The sequence below is a fragment of the Patella vulgata genome, chromosome 3, assembly GCF_932274485.2.
Source record: "Patella vulgata chromosome 3, xgPatVulg1.2, whole genome shotgun sequence".
Lineage (NCBI taxonomy): Eukaryota > Metazoa > Mollusca > Gastropoda > Patellidae > Patella > Patella vulgata.
The window spans coordinates 58761589-58782850 of NC_065881.2; the positions used below are offsets into that span (position 1 = coordinate 58761589).

Here is a 21262-nt window from a genome sequence, read left to right on the forward strand (position 1 = left end):
TAAAATTAAAAATATCTTTATTTTGGTAAAGTTTAATTTCATACACAAATTGGTACACTCTTGTCTATTTAGTGATCCACAGATTATACTATTGACTATTGAGGTACATTTTACTCTTATTTCCATATATAAGAAAAAATAAATGGATGTTATTTAATAGATTGCATGTAAATATTGTACACCATTTCAATGGATTCAATAATGTCTGCCATTTTGTGTCATTAAACTTTAAATGGGTCTTTAAACTAATTCAAGTGCATTGGCACTAGCATGAACAGTATTGAACACATTATATAATAATACAGATGAAATTATAATGGCAAAAGCTGAATGAAATATCTAATGTCTGTGTTGTGAGTGAAAAAACAGATTCTTGTAAAAAAAAACAAAAAGTGGATTATTATTGATTTTCATCAAATTTATCTCTGGATTTGAACTTTTTTGTGTCTGTTTTGGGAAGCAATTTGAAATCTATACCCACTAGCTCACAGAATCAATTATCAAGAAGTAAATATGATTGTTGTCTACCAATCATGCAATTGTCACTGAGGATTCCATTCTTCTTTTTGTGAGCTTATCACTGTTTGTGGATAATTTTGATTTTCTAGGTCAGAAGAAAATATGATATATGTTGCACAAGAATAGCCTTATTATCTGCAAAGGAACATATCTTTAATTACAAAACTGCTTTTGTCGAGTCAACTGACAGAAGGAGCACTGGAAGTTATGAAAGAATGTTAAAAATATATTGAATGTGTAAATCAAAATATCATATCAATAATACTGTATAAGTATATTTTTTATCCTTAAATTAATAAATATTCATGGAATGAACTACCATTTTAAAGAATGTAAAAACAAAATTCTTTGATAAATAAAATGCATATAATTTTTTTCAGTATTTACAGGTTCCTCGGAATATTTTAAAATTGTACAACAGAAGGTTGAAACACAAGAGTGGTCCCTTAATCATACATTATATAAGAGCTAAATCTGCCTATAGCAGGTATATAAACTATTAATTAGACATTTATTAACACAATCAACTCTCGATGCCCTCTGTTGAGTCCAGTTTTCATTAGATTTGAATCCGATCAACTGTTCAACGGCTGTTGATGATTAACCGTAAAAATGGATAATCGAGACTTGAGACTTTGTTTATTATCGTAACAATGACCAATGAGGCTATAGTGTTATTAAAATGAGTATTCCTAGGCTCAAAGTGAAGTAATTTGACTGAAATTTTCAACATATTCCGGTTATATTATCTATTTTTTAACTATTATAGCGAGAACTGTCAGCTCTTATCTAATCTTCCATAATGCTGCTTTGAATTATATAATTTTACATAAATATACTTAGTACTATTAATATTATATGGATTGGATATTTTATCTGCTTTAGGTTGTTATTCAAGAGTAATCATATAAAATTATGGTGAGAAACTTTTATATATTTTATGTTACACAAATAATATTTGTAGTACTAGTAAGCCACTACGTTTTAATGTAATTAATTCAATATTTTCAGTAACAAAACATTACAAAAATTACATGTTTTAGTTAAAGGCACAACAAGCGAGACTGTTCACATAGATTTGAAAAGTCAAAAATGTGTATATTTGAATGTAAAAACTTGTCATTATGTAATGAAGCATATATTTGCACAGGGGTAAGAAATATCTTGATACAATGAATTGTACATCCAAATAAAATCTTACAATCTGGCAGTGGTTGTTCCATTACTATTATTACTTGTCAATAAATATGGCACAAAATATCACTATAGTGTATATTAAACACCCAGCTTATAAATTGAGCAAGATCTATGAAAAATTTACACTCTAGAAATATGAATTGCTGTGATGCACAATATCAATTAACATGGTAAGCTAAAGATAACATGTGTACATACAAATGAGATCATTCAAATTTTTTTTTAAACTTTGTATCTAATTCCTATGTCATTAGAATTGAAATAAACATATTAATTTAATTATTCTTTAATAATGAGGGTAATGTTAATAAATTATCATGTTTGTATTAAACTCTACAATAAATGAAAACTTTTAAGAAATTAAACTCATATAAGTTAACATTTTTGATCAGACTTAAATTTGCTCATTCAATCAACTGTTAGCATAAAGAGATCTTTTTTTTATTTTTGGTCAACATGGAAAAAAAAACATTTTTTTTAAATGTGCATTTTTCAATTAATTAGTAATGGGTCATGGTTTTAAGATTAGTAATGGGTCAAGGAGACAACCATGGCTTGTAAAAATAGATCTTTTATAGCTTGAGATATCTCCCTGCAAATACAAAGTTTTGAGAGGGATTTGAAGCAAATTTTTGATAGATTAATTAGTTTATGTATGTTTTTAGTCAAAAATATATCATCAAATCACACAGTTTGTAGTACTTTGTACGCAAGAAAGTATCTTTAAGGTGGTTGTTTACTTCAAATTAAGTCATGATTGCAGAGATAATAAATATATATTTATCAATATAATTTAAAAATTATGATTAAGTTATCAGTTCATTGATAATCAGTATATTTATTAATTTTATTTTCGTTTTAGTCTAACAAAGATAACCTTCCTACAAAATAAGTCAACACATCTAATTTAAATACAGATACATCAACACCATTAATTTTCACCCCAAAAATGTACTGTTATTTTCTCATAAAATTCCTTGAGGTCGTCATAGAATTGTTCTATTACAGTACTTGAAAATGACTAGATTTCTTTGATTTGGAGAATATATATTTTTTTTAAAGTATCGACTCTCTGTCTAAATTTCAAATGTTAGGTGCATAGATAGAGCTACTGTTGAGATACAATGGAATTTGAGTCATGTGAATATCTAAGAACAAATATACAGCCAGTCCTACAATATGGAGTAGTAGTTCTTGCTGTCAAGGGATATATGGGTATGAAATATATCATTTTCCTCAAATATTTTTCAAGAAACCAGGTTGGTCAGTATTTACATGTATCAATTAACAAGTATTACATAAAAATATGTTGATACATTAACATGAACAGGTGGTTGTACGTATAGCTCACAATATATAATCATAATAATAAAGCAAACTAGTGATTTTCAAACTATTTTGTGCATGGTTGCAAATTATCAACAATTCTCTTTCTAAAGAGAAACATTTTAAATAAATGTCCAATAAATTAAACTTTATTTACGAAAAATATTTTTGAAAAATACTACTTTACATTATGTTATTGTTTATTCATAATGGATCATTTAAAAGAAAACATGGTTAGAAACAATCTAATTAAAATCAGATATCAATTTGTTTTGTTAATTGTTGTACTTCACTGTGACATACATGTATGACATATTTCTGTTGAAGACAACATTCAGATCATATGAACTAATTGGCCAATCAGATTTGTCTGTAGCAGTATTTGGGTCTGTGGTTTGTGGGATATGAAACCAAGGTACATCAGATAGCAGCCTCCATGTAAACAAATTGTTGTTTTTTCCAAATTCAGAATTTTTCAACCGGATATCAAGGAGATAATATTCCCCAGTTTACATTCAAATTGATGAAATCTTTTGAATGTGATACATGTTTGTTATTGATAGAATTTCTAAAACTTTATTATGGTGTAAGGAAGAAACGTATTTTGGATCGTAAATTTTGAACACGTTAGGTGTCGAGTTACTTTTACGTTCACATTTTAACTGTTCAAGTTTGACACTGAGTTCACAGTTTGCCCTACAGGATTTGATCACAATGATTTTTAGAGCTAGTGTAGATGACTGTGCTTCTGGTGGGCATATTATAGGGACATGACAAGTCCCCATCTATGTTTCTTTAAGGTTAAGCTTAAGCAATAAATTATACAAAACATTGTTCAGTCTCTGAGTCACCCAATTAGAAATACTGCCTATAACGTGTTTGAGAATGTGGTATGGGGATTACATCATTTGACTGACATGCTCAATGCTCATTGCTATTAATATTGGCAATATCACTTCAATGGAAATGGATGGTAAAGCTATTTCACACACATCAATATCAGGCTGAAGATGTGCTTGACACTAAGTTTCAGTGTAGGGTAAAAGTCACAATGAGAGAGAGACAGAGCAATGACACAAACTAGGTCATTTTGGGACTAACATGTGATTCAATTTTATTTCAATAATTCGCTTGCGCGTAGGGTCTTTAGCAGTGGGAGGACCCGGAGAAAACCCACATGGTTGGACAAGTGACCCTACTCCTTGTCACGCTAGTTGACTCAATGACAGACCTGATCATACAGCACACACGTGCTAACCATTCGGTCAACCGACTCCCCTACATGTATGTCACAATGATATTGTAATATAATCTTATTTTAATTAGACTGAGCTAGAAAGACATAAGAGGCATTTATAAACTAGGCTTAGAATCCAGTTACAGAACATGAAATTGAAGTATAAAAAATGTTAACACAACATGAAAGCTAAGATTAAAATCAGTTCTTTTATATATTAAACACTAACTTTGTGCGGCTTTTAATACTTTAACTGGGGGACTTTTATAAACATAAACTTGAAGTAAAATACACATATCTATCGAAACTTGTAACATTCCACATATCCAGAACTGTGGTGGTGCACTACGTAATATAAAATACCCTGTCTTAAATATATCACCACATGTCCAAAAGCCAACCATTTTAATACTGAAAATACAAGAAAAATATATTGTGTTTGACATTAAAAAAAATATAGTCCGGCTTACATGGATACAGGACAAAATGCCCCCAAGGCAAACATCCCTCCTTAAAGACACTATTCCTATGCTGCCTGTCATTTTATCAGTTGCAGATCTTGTCTATTTTTGATTTATATTTTTTTAACATACATGTACATGTCCAGCACAAAGTTCAAAATGTCCCATACAATTTCGATTCAGAAGCAATACCCAATTTTATGCATGGAAAACTAAAAATTAAAATGCCAAAAATTTCTTTATAACAGAAGGCACCACTTCAGTACTCACCTGCTGTGTGTGGAGAGTTTGTAAAGATAAATTGAATGGTTGAAAGGGATGGACAGACAAGTGTGTTCTATATAATTATATTATAAAGATATGAAACATACCTCATTCCTATTGTTGATTTATTTTGAAAATTTCTGTAAAACTGTGGTGTACCCAGCATAGCCTCAGCAAACACTGCTAAAAATCCTATTAGTTCAACATAGATGGCATTGGTTAAAAATATATATGTTAAAACTCCTACAACTAATATAAAAGTTGCTGTAAATTCTACATAACTTAAAAAATCTGTCCATTTCCAAAAATATGACCAATCAAAGTCTGGAATAGAAAAACACAATTATTATAAATCCAAATATGTATTATCTAAAGTATTCACAAAAGAAATATTTAAATCAAGGAAAAGGGGTATTGTTAAATAATGTAAATTCTATACAAGTAAATGGGGGTTAAAAAGGTGGGATTATTGTTATGGGCTGCAACCATGGTAACAGCCCTTAGTATTATACTATTATAGGTCTAGGTCTAAATTTTTATCCATGATAAGTGAAATTTTCAGACGAAAATAATATTTTTATCCAAATATCAGTTTGCTTTAGCTTTAGTTTCTGATAAGAACTACTGTTCATCAACCCTTATAATTAAGATACAAAAACACACACACATATACATCACACAATGTGTGTGTGACAAATTAAGAAATCCAATTTGCAAAAAATTGTTTTAAAAACTATTTTAGATATTTACTATTAATATGTATATCAATCAGTAAATAAGCATTTAATTGTACTTTTATGGTTAGTAACAATATACTTTTTAGTCAGTTCATGCTATACATGTACATGCCATAAAGTTATTCACTATCTTTAATAGAAGAAAAAACTTTGACACTGATAATAAAACTATTTTGACTAAATTAGTTTTATTAAGCTTCTGTAGTTTATATAATTGCATACATACAGCCATGCAATTTAAAAAAAAAATTAAAATGTTTGCAATCACATTGTCTAATACTGTACATATATTGGAAAGGGAGTGGTATCATGCATGGTTTGATATACTTCAAGGACAATGTAGGTTTCCACTAACTGGTTCAACACATTTCAAATACAATTTTAACACACAGATCTCAGCTATGCTTGATCCATAACAGAGATTTGATGAATTGGGAATTGACACAAATATAGGAGAGCAGTAATGGATTCTGGCTAAAGTAGAGAGTGGTACACAGACTATTTTCAGCTGACTGATAATTCTTCTGAAGACGAACAGTTGTTATACGAGACTGTGAGTGAGAGGATCTCAGTTTGAAACTATTCATAATTAGAATAGAGAGGAACAAGTGTAGAAAAAGTCTGTGCATTAGCCAGTTTGATTCATTCACTGAGCACAGATAATACAGTACATGCAATCTCACGCCTAAGCATGTGTGGACCAGCCTTTTCAAAAGACGGGAGATAGGAAGTGGGCGAGGCAACCATAGGTCAAAATGTATATCATCACAGATGAGTTAATATTCTTGAATATTTAAGATATGGATAAAGTTCAGGCATATGATTCCCTATAATTTTATGAATCTTTTTGGTTTTCTATGCGAGATTGAAATCAAATTTGGTATGGGTTACAAATTATTTAGACTGAATTTTATGGGTTATTTTGAACACAATCTATACAGCACTCATAAATTATCTTTTGACTGTTTGAAAATAAGATAGGTTGCCAGGTAATTCGTCCAACTACATGCAGTGTAGACTGTGTATTTTTTATTCTTTTGTAGGTAAAGACAGTGGGAGTATTTGCAACATACTTAAACCTTATCAAGGGCAACAACCCATGAAGAAATTATGAGAAAAAAACTAATTTTTTAAGTTCCTAGTTCTTGCCAGTGCTAGCTCTAATATAAAAATAAAATAAATTGTTTAAAATTTATAGGCTTTTTCATCTCAAGAACATAGATCAAGGGACATAACTGAAATTATATATCAGAAATCATTCATAGACTTATTGGACTCATTAACATAAACAGTGTTTGTAAATTTCAAGTCAATCGGACAATAGCTTTAACCTCTCGAGAACGACCACAAGCAATTGTGGATGCCAAACACTAATGGATGGACAAACTTGGGTGATGACAATATACAACCATATTTTTGGTAAACAAAAATGATATCTAAATTGAAAATAATAGATTTTAAAATGTATAAAATAATAGATTTTAAAATGTATAAAATAATAGATTTTAAAATGTATAAAATAATAGATTTTAAAATGTATAAAATAATAGATTTTAAAATGTATAAAATAATAGATTTTAAAATGTATAAAATAATAGATTTTAAAATGTATAAAATAATAGATTTTAAAATGTATAAAATAATAGATTTTAAAATGTATAAAATAATAGATTTTAAAATGTTAATAGATTTGGCTGGACGTAGAATTGACAGATAAAAAACGGGTAAAATAATAGATTTGGCAAAAATTATACAATTTAGGCATAGCTAACAAGATTAGAGAAAATTAGTATTAGTTATTTTTAGTATTTAGATGCCAAATAAACAAATCGTTCAGTCAGTATCAATTTTATAATTCACTCACAACATAAGAATTAAAACAACATCTTTAATAAATATATAAACATGACTAGCATATAGCCTATAAAGCAAATGTCGGTGGGGGAATATAGTTTTACAAATCATCTGCGTATAATTTACTATATACGGCAACTCAATATAATGTACTTGACTACATTTAATCAGTTGCATAAAGCTATATAAAATCTTCGGAACTGAATTTAAAAAGCTATGTCTACATATACATACAACCTCCAGTTAACTAAACTATATGTTCATCTGATTTCGCCAAAATTATCCAAACCATATTTACCTGTTTTTTCAAGTTCAGTTCAGTACATGTATGTATAAGACTTAAATTTGAAGATAATTGAAGTAGATAATTTTCACAACTGCTTTAACCTAATTTTGATGGTTTGATTTTAATTTAGAAATCTGTATTCTAAGGTCATAATGTTGTACCAGTATATCTATTTGCTTTTATCAATTCAAGGAAGTAGCAAAAACTAGCCAATCTATTTCTATTGTTAACTCTGGATGAGTTAACTTACAAATTGATGAAGCCGAGTTAATTATATTAAACATCTAAAATAATACGTAAAATGTCATAAAAGCACTCCGTATATACCCTTCACCAATGGGACATGATGCCTGGGTTTTCTTTGCTCGTTAGTAACAACACAGCCCCCAAATTTCTTTTGTCAGATTGTTCTATATAATCCTGTTGATATTTTGGTCTTCTGTTATATTATCATTAGTTGGACAAGGTGTGACAGTAAGTACAAAAGTAGGCTGTCAGTCCATTTTTTATGTTCTTAAAAAAACAAAATCTTTTCCCTTGATAAAACAAACATCTTATCAAATTTGACCCCTATACCTAGCTAATCAGTTAATACACTGTGACAATGTTGTTGGATCCTATGTAGTTACCTACTTAACTGTCAAGAAACATAAATAGAACACAAAAAAGTTCATGACAAAGCTTACCAATTATTATAAAGGTAAAAAGGATTTAGGGGAAATTGACACAAATGATACATAAAAATGATAAAAAGAAAATGATTGAAATTTAAAGAAAGACAACATATATTTTTTACAAATTTTTTAAAAAATGAAGAAAAAGTTACCAAGAAATGTATGTGATGAGTTAGAATCTGTATAAAAGAAATTGAATCAAATAGTAATGCATTAATGGGAATAGTTAGTCAATACATAAATAAAGGGTAGAAAGTATTTAAAGACAGACAAAATTATTTATAATAAAAACGTTTGTTCAAATTTATTCAAGCCCCACAATCATGTCACACATATAAATAAATAAATAAATTTGAATGTAATTAAACCATAATATTTAATTCTATCAAATGAATTTATTAAATATTTCCAACAATGACCACAAACTAATCATGAAGTATTTTCATTTAGCTAAAGATGGGTTGCCAGGTAACAAAATATACACCTACATCTGCTGAGTTGTCAGCCTCCTGAACCTAAACACTGTAAAAAAAATTCCAAGTGATTCAGGTGACAACTTCAGACTCAAGAGCAGCAGTGATCAAGGGTAATCACTGTGACAATAACAGGCTTTTTTGTCTCATGGTACAAAAATTATTCAAACAGATTAATTCTACCTCATGTTAAGCTCACGTAAAGTTTCTATTGATTAAACACAGTCATTTTATGTCTTAGACAAATAAAGTAATAACAATTCTATCTTTTTCGTACAACCAGTCCATTCTTCATGAAGGTCTTTGTTTTTCTTGCATGTGCATGGTACATATTTTTGACCTTAAAGGAGCTAAATCGCTAATATTTGGGACCTAGAAATTGACACAAATGGGTCGCAACACATATAATAATGTGATATGAATGTATTTAAACTGATTTACATTAAATCGTTTCCATTTTTACTCTTAATTTCAAATTAGCTATGTTTAGCGAAATATGCCAGTCTCAATCGAATGGCAATCTCTAGCATCTGGTTATTCCTCTCTAGCATCTGGTTATGCCAGTCTTCATCGAAAGTATTTATTGCGCATGCTCTCCATTTAAGAATATGATGTCACCGCTTGACATGACTTGTGGGATATGTCTAGTCTCGTTCTTTGAGTCCCTTGTTACAAATGGCGCTGAAACGCATTATAGTACACGATTCGTGTACCAATGGTAAAATCTTTATTTTGTCTTAAATATTGGATATCAGAAGCCCATCTTAGTCAGGAGGAAGACCACAACATCAATGTTGATTTAAATTGACAAATAATTTGTGTTTTCAGTGTCGAAGACTTTTTTAATGATACTGAGTTAGAGACTTAGCTACTTTAAAGATACACAGTTGATCAATCTGGCTTGTTCCTCATAGAAACTACATTTACAACTGTTAGGCCTATATCGTCTTAACCTAAATGTAACAATACTTCATGATAGCTTGAAAGAGGCAGTGGTACTTTTATGTTTTAAAATTATCCACTCTGACATAGACTGTTAAATGTTTTTCGGTCCTTGTATAAACTTAACACCAAGCTTCTTATATTTACCGGTAAGTATACCTAAGTGACCTAATTTCTTGTAAACGAAAAGCCTGAATTGAGCAAAGATATTAACATACTGGCTTCTTCAACAAACAGGTCCTGTATATATGGTCAAAGATAACTGGAATACCACTGCCTCTTTCGTCCTTAATATAATCAAAATTTTCTCTTCCAATGCAGTACCATATATGACAATAATAATTACCAACACTAACCTAAAAATCTTCTTGGTTTTAAGCTGATAATTTCTGTATTTCGTTTTACACTAACACATAACTCAACCAAACCCAACATAGCAAACACCATAATAAAACTCTGAGCTAATAATGGCAGTTCAAAATGCTTACCAAACCTGAAAAAAATACAGAATGATATGGGCTCACATTTAAATAACTTAGCTTCTACCATTCTTCTTATAGAAATAAATATCTACCATTCTTATACAAGTAAATATTTACCATTCTTATACAAGTAAATATTTACCATTCTTATACAAGTAAATTGGTTAAAACTAAGTTTGTTAATTTGTCACCTCACTAAATAAACTTGCCCATAAAAGCGAACAGTCTTATTTCAAAAACTTATATTCATAAAGTTAACAGACAATTTTTTTTAGTTTTGTAGAAATAATCATTACATTGTAGAAGTATTGGGTTTGAATATAAGCAGAATGAATCAAAAAACATGTGCATTCACAAGATAGATATTGTATTTCTGACATATTTTGTATGTAAATAACTCATCTGATTTCACTCATATATAAAGAAGCATGCCAAGCTTCATTAAAACTGGAAAGACTCTTGCCATCACTACTTTATTTTGAAAAATTTGGCTATGTCAAGAATCAAGATTTAAGCTCATTTGAAATCTCATGGATTTAGCTTAGAAAGTCACACACATACAAGGCTTAAAACAAAACATAGCTCTACTGCATTTAAAAGCAACAGACTGATGTGTCGTTAAATGTGGGCATATGATATAACAAATACATACCAAAACATTATTCTTAAAATATTGGCTACTAGTAATGTTAGACAGACGAAGAGTGAAAATCCTTCTGCATTTTTACTTCTTTTTATGTCCATATATTGTGGTATGAAGGGCACAACTCCGCCAAATATCATAGCAGATGCAGCTACCCAATTTACAAGATTTATAAGTGTTATTTCAGGCATTTTTATATCCAAATGTAATTTTTCCATCATGTCAATCTAAACCATCATTTCTAAGACTGATTCAATGTCATTCAATCTGTACCTGGAAATAACAATAATTATATTATTTGTATTACAAAATATTCTAAAGGAGAAATCCCACTTGCAGATATATTTTAATACATAAAACTGGTTAATTCTGTGTACATTACAGTACATTTTACTACTCTTTCAACACACATTATGCAAGAGCAAAATCTGCCTATGGCTCCGAGTTCACAAAGCATTCTCAGACTTAAGTTAAGAATTTACTCAAAATTGTTGGCCTTACTTTTACTAAAACATAGCCCTTTATAAAACTTTTGTTGTTTTAATGTATCAAATACATCAATAAGAAACTTTGTGCAAAGTTTTGTCTTTTTGGATCAAAGATATTTCTCATAAACAGTGATTGAAAATTGAGTAAATTCTAAACTTAAGTCTGAGAATGCTTTGTAAACTCGGCCACACAGATCTTTCTTTAGGCCTCAAATGATATCTAAATAATTAATTAGACATTAATTAACTTATCCAGACCATAATCAACTCTCGATCTCATCGCTAGCCTGCGATATATTCCGGATTAGGATCCAATCTGCTGCTCAACGCTCATTCATGATTAAATCAAGAATTGGATAATCGAGACTATGTTTTTTTATCATGCCGACTTTAGTAATGATGATCAAGGCTAGGCCCAAAATTCAATCACTAAATTCTCGATTCAGAGTGGATCAATTTGACCAAAATTTTCAGCAAATTCCCTTTACATTATCTATTATAGTGAGAACTGCCAGCTCTTTATCTAATCTCCCATTATGTATTTTTAATCGCATAAAAGTGTTTTCCCAGCCTCATCAAACCCTATTTGTACAGCTTTGAGCTTTCCACATAATAAAACTCTATATTACAGAGATACTACTGAGCACAGATACTTTTTTAGCTAGTCCTCCCTTTCCTCTGAAAAAGCTCTATTTAAAGGCTTGTGGTTCGGTCAAACGATCACTGGTGGTAGAGCAAAAACGGCAGCACAATTCCCCTACCTTCCAGCTGCAATACATGTACAATTTCTCACTTAGCTAGTAGCTACTACTGTGGCTCCCACATTGGATATGATGTCTAGGCTACATTTTAATTTTCTGGATGGTTTAAAAAATCTCTGGTGGCCGGTGAATAGTGAAAGTGGAAATGTAGAGCGAAAAGTTTTATATTATTGATTGCTTGTCAATACTGTAACCTTTAAAAATAGAGATAAGCTGATAAGTATTAGCCTTGGCCGATAATTTTGTTATTTGTGCATATCGGTAATGTCGTGCAGTTAAACAAATATCAATCTGTTGGCAAGCATTAAACTATTAACTATTTATTTAGTATAAAAATTAATGGTACATGTATATCTATGGGTAGCTCCTTTAGGAGCTGTCCCTGATCGGACGATGTCCACTAACAGTTCATATATCTTCCTATATAGCTGCAAAAAAACACTCTTCCACACCTCTGTTCTCAGGCTATTTTGGAACAATTACCTTCTATTTTTTATTTTTCGCATAAAAGGAATTATTCCTCACCATATCTGACACAAATTTATAATAATTGAACACTATTTTCAAGTAGAATTTAGCGATTAAATAAACATGCGGTCTGCGCATGTTTGAGTCTTGTAATGGCTGATCAATTCAAACATATTTGTATGTTTTTAATTGCAAAATTCTACTTGAAAATAGTGTTGAATTATTAAAAATGTGGGTCAGCTGCAACAAGAAATGATTCCTTTGGCAAATGAAGAAAAAACCCAAAGTGAAAGAATTTTTTCAACATGCCCAGAATGGCCGAATGTTGTGTGATTTGTGAGTTTAAAAGAATGACAATTGAGTGACAATTGAGAGAGAATGAATAAGAGTCACAGAGTGTGACTGTACTACTGTCAGTACTCAGTACAGAGTACTCCGTCTGTGACAAGTTATAACACGTCAACGAAACTAAACCACAACAACAAATTTAACAGGACAGCCGCTATATCTTACCAACTTAGCCGTAAAACAAGTTCAGTGTAGTTCAGAAGAACAACATTTCATAATTTGACAACATTTACATGAACAGTTAAAACTGTACTCAAAAAGTGTAAACGTGAATTACTTTTCTTAAAGCCAACTTCCGTCGAATGGTGGTGGGAGTTATCTGTCCCTGAAAACTGAGATAACTCTCAGCAACTGCGGAAAGTTGCCCTCTTTGCCTTTTTGTCTTAATTTCCAAGATGTAAACGAAGAAATGTTTTGAACTGCTAGCTACACTGTCATTCAATTTTATTCATGTGGATCAATTATTCCTTGATCAGTCATGTTTATTTTTATTAGAAACTCGATAAACCCTATTATATCAAAGCTGTCAAAGGTAGCAAGTTTGTCAAAAAGTGAACTGAACTATGTTTCATTTAGTTCTTTTAACGTTAACACACATGTTAGAAACAATCACGGCAACAAACTTTCAAACAGTAAATTAGTTGCAAGGAACTTTACTACATTCAGTTATAACCTTCAGAAGGAAAATAAAAACGAAATTGTTGAATCGAAAGAAGGGGCATATGCTGGGTTGACACTAGGTGAAAAGGGTATGTGCGTAGTTGCTGCTAACATCATTCATTGGCATCTCGTCAGTTTCATTTCTGTTATGGTAAATTTTGCATTAACAGAAATGAATGAATCATTGCTTTGTTGGCATTTCAAGAAGTCAAATTCAAAGTCTCTAATAATGCATTATCATCCAAAGTCTTCAACATTGAAAACACATATTATTTGTCAATTTATTAAATCAACATTGATGTTGTGATCTTACCGGGAAAAGATGGGCTTCTCATAATCAGTATTTAAGACAAGATAAACATTTTACCATTGGTACACGAATCGTGTACCGATGCGGTTTAGCACCATTTGTAACATGGTGATGCCATATTCTTATCTGGAGAGTATGCACAATAAATACTATCAGTGTAGACTGGAATAACCAGATGCTAGAGCATTAGAAATTACAGTAAAAACAGAAACGATTGAATACAAATGAGTTTATATATATATATATATATTCATATTATATTATCATATGTGTTGGAACCCATTTTTGTCAATTTCTAGATCCCAGATATTAGCGATTTAGCTCCTTTAAACTAATACCCAGTACCCATTTGAATTACACAAAAACTTAGGCCTACCAGTACTCAATAAAAAACTTCTGTAGCCTATGGCTATAAATAATTATGTACCATACCTATATCTTTATGAAAATTTAATCTTGAACAAGTCTCTTATACTTAATTTGACCTGGGTACATGCAATTTTGTGAGTGCATTTAATATTTCCAGTCCTTACCTTCAAATGCCAAGAGTATACGGAATAGCAGAAATATATGATGTAGAAATAGCAAGAAATATTAACGATACATAATAAAGTTGAACGGCTATCAGCCAATGGTGTTTGCATTGCCGGTTATGACAAACAGTATACCTACCATACACAGAATAGCAGAAAATGTCGACATCTTTTTTATGCATGAAATAACAGAAATACAGGCGATAATTATTGACATATTTTAACAGTATCTAAAAGGTTATTGACAAATATAGATGCTTTTTAAACATATCTAAAACATTATTGACAAATATAAATGGACACGAAAGGGAACAATATATTATTGTATTTAATTTGAGTGATAATACATCATAAGCTTTTGAGGTAGCGTCACCTGGTCGACATGTGTTGATTCTAGGGCAGTTATTTCTTGAATTTATGACTTCGATGTCAACACGGGAAAAGCCTGGATTTGCTTAACGTTTTGTATTAGGCGCACCCCTTCTGGAAAATAAAATATTTGGTAAAAAAATGTGCGCCTAATACACTGAAAAATACGGTAATAGTCCAATCGATCAACTGACCTATACCTTGAAGTACAGGACTACCATTCAAACAAGAAGTTTGACATTAGGTACAAAAGCTAGCTTTTTATATGCCCACATTTCATGTTGATGTGTGTTGTTGTTATCAGATAAAACTTGGTGTATTAATTTACATACATGAGATCTCATGATCAGACCATTTTGAATCATGATTTTTCAATCAATCATGATTTCCTCTACATGTATGTTTGTGAATGCGATAAAGTCCATATTTCTCATTTGATTTTCATGAAAATTAATATGTTTTATATGCAAGTTCAAATTTGCAGACTTATTGACCTTAAATTGGCTAAAAGGTCATAAATGTATCCTGTGAACGCAATAGAGTCCACATTTTGATCAGTGCATAAAGCAAATTATCTTGAAAGGGTAAATTACTTAGACTTAGAGCAGACGATTTTTGATAATTTGTGAACTCCGATCTCTATTGAATTGATATGCATTATTTAAATTAGTAAAACTAAGAAGCCTATACATGTATGTAATTTCAACAATTTCCGTTAATTACTGCTGAAGTAATTGCCCTTGTTTTACTTTGTAGAACCTTGTGACAACTTTAATGACAATAGTTATCATCTCATCTGATCTGGATGGAATTTATCTGCATTATTTATATTACCAGAACAAAGAATCCTATTGAATTTCAGCAATGGTATTATACCATCTAAAGATTTTGCCATCTTGACTGCTGGTACGATTTAGATGCTAGGGTATTCAGAACACTAACATAACGCTTCTATTACTCAACACTCTCTTTAACCAAAACTAGAAATTACCCATTTTTGCAACATGTTTGATTCTTTGTCATTGCAGTTAAATTTCCAGTAGTGATCTATAATGAGCAGAAGTTTATCAACATATTTTGTATAGAAGTTCTGTGTTTTTTTTAATAATTAAAAACATTATTTTGATTCAGTTAAAGAAGCTGGTAAAGATGCATCATATATAGGTGTTATACTGCTTGGATTAGGTGTATTGGGTAAGTTAGTTACAATGAATGTTTTCATTATATCAGAGTAATCTAGTTACTCTGAACTGGATGAAAACAATAAGAAGAAAAATTCAGAAGAAACCCTACATAATTAAAATTAGAAATTTATGAGTGGCGAGTAGCTGTCCCAGATTTCTCTCATGAAGCTACTTGTTTCGTTCATTTTGAACTCATCAGGCTTAAATGAAATTGTGCGGATGTTCCCTTTATATAGTTGTCGGGGACCGGAGCACAAAAGGGATCTTGGATTGACCTGTGCAGTGCTGTATCACCGGAGCAACTGCTTCTGTTTAATGGTGAACAAAGAGGCGGCTAAAGAATTGCCGTTATAACATCCGCACAATTTCATTTTGTCTGCGATATCACCTCGGTGGAAGCGGACGTTAAATAAAGCTATTTCACACACACAATTTCATTTAAGCCTGATGAGTTCAAAATGAATGAAACTAGTAGCTTCATGAGAGAATCTGGGATGGCTACTCGCCACTCATAGATTTCTAATCTTATTATACTCACTGCAGAGTAACCTTACCAGCTAAGAATTTCATAGCTCTGGTCACCTCAAACGAGAAACCGAACCCAGAGTCAAACATTACCGAGGGAGAAGTTGACCCGTTACCAAAACGACTCAGATAGATTTTACGTCCGGAACATTACCGGAGTATATCTGCCGATCAGAAAGCAAGAGTTTGTTCTGCCTTCAGCCATTACACCGGAGTACAAACTACTCCATGAATTGAACAACAAATTTATACTGTTATACCGGAGTCAAAATAATCCGGAATTTGAATAGCAAATTTAGACGATTTTGATTGCATGTAGAACACCATAATCGTATAGACCGAAAATTTATTCTGGTCCTTATACGCCTTATAAAAATATGAGCGCTCAAAGCCGAGTGAAAATTATTTTTACCTCACCAAAACGAAATTTAATCGTTTGTATAACGGTTTATGACCCCACCATTGTTCAATTTAGCAAGCCCTCCCAAGAGAAATGGCATCTATTATCCTACTCGGAAATAGCCCATGCCGCAGCCTACATCCTCCAAAAAAGCCAATCAAATCATTTAAAAGGCTGATATGTAGGTAGAAATGTTACAATACAAATAATTGGGCTTTCAATGACTGATCCCGACTGAGACATAAATGATATGTCACGCTGCAGGATGTTCTTTGAACCATTTTTAATGGAAATTTAAGAACTTTTGCATTAGATGGCTATACAATTCTATAAGGTTTAGTCCCGAAGGGTCCCCATATTCTTTATAAAAACATTTTGATTATTCTGGTCCAAACCAGATTTAAAGGGACATTATGGGAGATTAGATAAAGAGCTGACAGTTCTTGATTTAATAGTTAAAAAATAGATGAGGTAAAGAGAATATGCTGAAAATTTCTCCACCCTGAACCAAGATATTAGCGATTGATTTTTAGGCCTAGCCTATGTCGGTATGATAAAAAACAAATTTTCAAGCAAATTAAAAGGTTTTTAAAATATTGTATTTCCACATAATTGTGATATATTAATAATATATTTCTTATCACAGATTTTATATACTGTATTTCAGGGGTGATAGTTTATGCTGTTGGCCAGGAATTATTCTCCAGTTCAAGTCCGAGTGGTATCTATGGTAGCGCTTTAAAACTATGTAAACAGAATACACAGGTATGGAAATAATTATTAGGGAAAAAAAGATCAAAAGTTAAATTTTAAATTTTTCTCTCATTGTCTTTTTTTCATGCTGAACAGTAGGACGTTAAACCCCATTTCATTTCATTTGTTTTAGGGGACAGTTATCATGCGATTGACTTGAAATTTATACACAGTGCTGAAGTTCACATTTCATAAGATAAAGAATCCTATTGATTTTCCAATAATTACTGTTGGCATTATGGCCCTTGATCAATTTGAAAAATCTTATGGCCATTCTAGAGGCTAAAGTTATCTGATTGGCATAGCTTTATGTACAGGATTGATTTGAAATTAATACACAGTGTTTATATGAACCTAAACTCATCATCTGTTTACTGCTACATGTTCTGTATAATAAATCAGGAAGAAATAGAAGGCAAATTAAATTTCAATTATTTTTGATAATTACTCTGATTGCTACTCTTGTCATTTTTTCTGTGTCTTGTTAATGCTCCCATTACCTACGACTTGGCTGCTATGAGTATGTGTTTCATAGCATGGCAACCTATCTTGTAAATTTTAGGTGAACTGTCTTGTTAAATCATGAAACCTAATGTCTGAATCTCTTAATAACCCTAAATATTTTTTTTTTAAAAAAACAACAACATAAAACAGACAGACTATAAAGACAATATACATCCTGAATGGTCATGTTATCCATCTATAGGTTAAGAAACTGTCTTTTCTGCATATAGTATTATTTGTTTGGTTATCATACTGGAATTATGTAAATATGCTTATCTCTTCTTATAGATAATTGATGCTTTAGGGCAACCAATTAAAGGTTATGGTGAAACAACAAGACGTGGCAGAAGACGACATGTTAGGTAATTGTCGTTTAAAGGCACAACCAGCCATATCATACACAATACCTTGTATTTGAAAATTCAAAAATATGTGCTATTCTGTTATTATCATGCAATTAAGCACATCTGAGTATTAATTGGCTTGAACTGAATTAAAGATAAAATGTAGCAGAATTATTGTTGCATGTATGATATCTTTAGTGTTTGAAGCATATATTATATTCAATTGAGTCTTATTCGTTGTTTAATGAATCAATACAATGTAATAGATGTAAACAATTAGTTTCTAACTTGTTCCACTGCCAAGAAAAAGCCCAATTTTGTCTGTCTTTTTTTAAGATTTTCTCATGTTAATAAGACTTTTCAAAAAGTTAATTCTTTTCCATAGCTAATAGATTTTGTGCCCGTTAATAAACACTGGATGAGTTTAATTCTGCAATCCAGTTTACATATTTTGTATATAATGGAAGTTGTGTCTTTTGTCGTTGGACTCTTTTTCTGGCCTTCATTTGAATCTTTCAGCCATTTTTAGTCATTTTTGATCTTATAGGCAATCAAGAAGGTGGTTTTGACATAGATCTTAAGGACTCTGAGTACTCTAAAATGAGCATTTTAAAGCTAGTATTGTAAGTTTTGTTCATAAGATATGACATTTTTTGTCATTTGGATTGATAAACCACTTATCAATCACTAAGAAAATACCAATTTTATTTACCAACTATGTTTCAAACTTGGCCCAAAAGCCCGATAATAAAGGGTGCTGAATTTTATCAGTTATACCTGCATGGATTTTCATCAAATTTGGCATGAACAATGTTTCTGTCGTGATAGATGGTAGGACCTGGATATTTGGGTCTTAGAGGGAATTCCATCTTGTCACCTGACTTAGTTTGGACAAGGCCATTTTGAAACTGTTGCTGGAATCAGCCATGATTGTTTACTACGGATCATGTGACCGATGTGTACAATGTCATAATTTATTTAACAACTTATCTAGGTCGGGGAAGCCTTCTCGTCTGTTATAAATAGATTTTTTCTTTCTGCTTGTTGTATCCCCATTATAACACAACAGTCAGACTGTTATATGTCCTCTGGGTTATTTTACACATGGAACAAGTACCAAAGTCTTAATACGATTGGTGCTGAAAAGTTATTTGTTACCTTAGACTACTCATTGTCCTTAAATCTATTTTGAAAATCAAGCAGACTAGCAAAGTTACAAATAATTTGAATGCTTGATGCTTTATAAAATGATAAATATGAAAGTAATTAATATATGTTATCTATTTATTTTGGGTTTAAAGCAGGGGGACAACTGTCTCACTGTTGGCTTGTTTTGTTTGATTTTGATTATGTAAACATATATGTGTATAAAATATAAGTAATTTCAGTAAACAAACCAGGTGTTTTAACCTTAAAATGTTTATTTTTTTACTTACAGTCATTTAGAATTTATGGAAGATGGTGTGAAACACATTCGAATGAAATTTTATATTGAAGGTCCTCATAAAAAAGGGACAGTTACATTAGAATCTAAACAGGTATTATATATTATATACCACAGCCACAGGGTAGGAAATGCTGCCTGAATATTGCTGTACCGTTATGTTGTAAGAAAAACTAGGCTGGAACTCATAAGCATCCAGTTGGGCATGGATGTGTGCATAGTAGGATGTGAGAAAATGCATGGAAAATGGGTACATGGAAAACTGGGCTTATTCCTTCTAGAAAACCGGATTACACTTCTCATATATTTAAGTAATTGGTTTTGTATTATTAGGAATACGATAACTCTGCTTCTAATTGAGGTAGATGTTGAAACTTGGTGTAGATTTTTGTCAAGCTGATGCTTAGGTCAAGCAGAGATAAGCAAACAAAAACTCTGCTTCTAATTGAAGTACAATGTTCAAAGTTCATTAGGTGTGTGTGTCTTGAATGGGTTTGGTAATGAGCATCTCTGCTTAGGCTAAGCAGACGGCTAAGCAGAGATAAGCAATTTCATTGGTTTTGACCATAAATATCTCTTTATGTTTGTTTTGTTATGGCTGCATACTTTATGAACCTTAAAAACGATTTGGAATTTTAATAACTAAATTTGTGGATTTTGTTCGAAACTTTCTTTGTTTTGGAACATGTGAATTAGACTATGGTTGTAATTGCTAAATGTAAACAGTTTTGGGGTGTATTTTTCTTTTTAGAATGATCGTGGGAAATATGAGGTGTGTTTTATATATGTGGAGTTAGATGGTTATCCATCACGTGTGATCGTAGTAGAAGACAACAGATAAACCATTGTATATAAAATAAATATATTCGTAATAAAGTTTGTTTAGTTTTATTCTAGAATTATTTATTTAGTACTGTTTACTCTTCACCATAATCATTCAAATTTAAAAATCACATTTTATTTTCATTTCGTTTATTTTATATGATTGTCCTACCATTAACTTATAAAAACATGTTTGAAGAAAATCTTGTTCGGGGCTTGCTTGACCGCATAATAATAGTATCTTCACCAAATCA

At 31.1% G+C, this 21262-nt stretch overlaps 2 protein-coding genes across 4 annotated transcripts; one reads left to right on the top strand and one right to left on the bottom strand.

Annotated features, from left to right (window-relative positions):
• LOC126816580 (solute carrier family 66 member 2) lies at positions 1–13462 on the bottom strand. 3 transcript variants are annotated; one of them, XM_050543261.2, is made up of 7 exons: positions 13326–13462; positions 12345–12538; positions 11105–11368; positions 10327–10463; positions 8708–8734; positions 5112–5328; positions 1–4690 (listed from the first exon to the last, which is right to left on the bottom strand). In XM_050543261.2, the coding sequence occupies exons 3-7, from the start codon at positions 11314–11316 to the stop codon at positions 4504–4506; spliced, it is 780 nt and encodes a 259-aa protein (XP_050399218.1). In that variant the 5' UTR covers positions 11317–11368; positions 12345–12538; positions 13326–13462; the 3' UTR covers positions 1–4503. The 3 variants fall into 3 exon arrangements, with proteins under 3 accessions (XP_050399218.1, XP_050399217.1, XP_050399220.1); XM_050543260.2 differs by lacking the exon at positions 12345–12538; XM_050543263.2 differs by lacking the exons at positions 8708–8734; positions 12345–12538.
• Positions 13463–13472: 10 nt separating this feature from the next.
• Positions 13473–21077, top strand: LOC126816586 (mitochondrial import inner membrane translocase subunit Tim21). Its single transcript, XM_050543274.2, has 6 exons — positions 13473–13909; positions 16164–16226; positions 17809–17906; positions 18687–18760; positions 20181–20280; positions 20938–21077. Exons 1-6 carry the CDS (start codon positions 13639–13641, stop codon positions 21025–21027), a joined length of 696 nt encoding a protein of 231 aa, XP_050399231.2. The 5' UTR covers positions 13473–13638; the 3' UTR covers positions 21028–21077.
• Positions 21078–21262: the final 185 nt, after the last annotated feature.

What these genes read in the sequence shown, in the direction of transcription:
- LOC126816586 (XM_050543274.2), top strand. Translation starts at nt 13,639, where the DNA reads ATGTTTATTTTTATTAGAAACTCGATAAACCCTATTATATCAAAGCTG. An exon ending in GGCAGAAGACGACATGTTAG is followed by an intron (nt 18,761 to 20,180) that starts GTAATTGTCGTT and finishes TTTTACTTACAG; the next exon opens with TCATTTAGAATTTATGGAAG. An exon ending in TTACATTAGAATCTAAACAG is followed by an intron (nt 20,281 to 20,937) that starts GTATTATATATT and finishes TTTTCTTTTTAG; the next exon opens with AATGATCGTGGGAAATATGA.
- LOC126816580 (XM_050543260.2), bottom strand. Translation starts at nt 11,316, where the DNA reads ATGATGGAAAAATTACATTTGGATATAAAAATGCCTGAAATAACACTT. An exon ending in ATTTTAAGAATAATGTTTTG is followed by an intron (nt 10,464 to 11,104) that starts GTATGTATTTGT and finishes TATTTTTTTCAG; the next exon opens with GTTTGGTAAGCATTTTGAAC. An exon ending in AAAACCAAGAAGATTTTTAG is followed by an intron (nt 8,735 to 10,326) that starts GTTAGTGTTGGT and finishes TCTTTTATACAG; the next exon opens with ATTCTAACTCATCACATACA.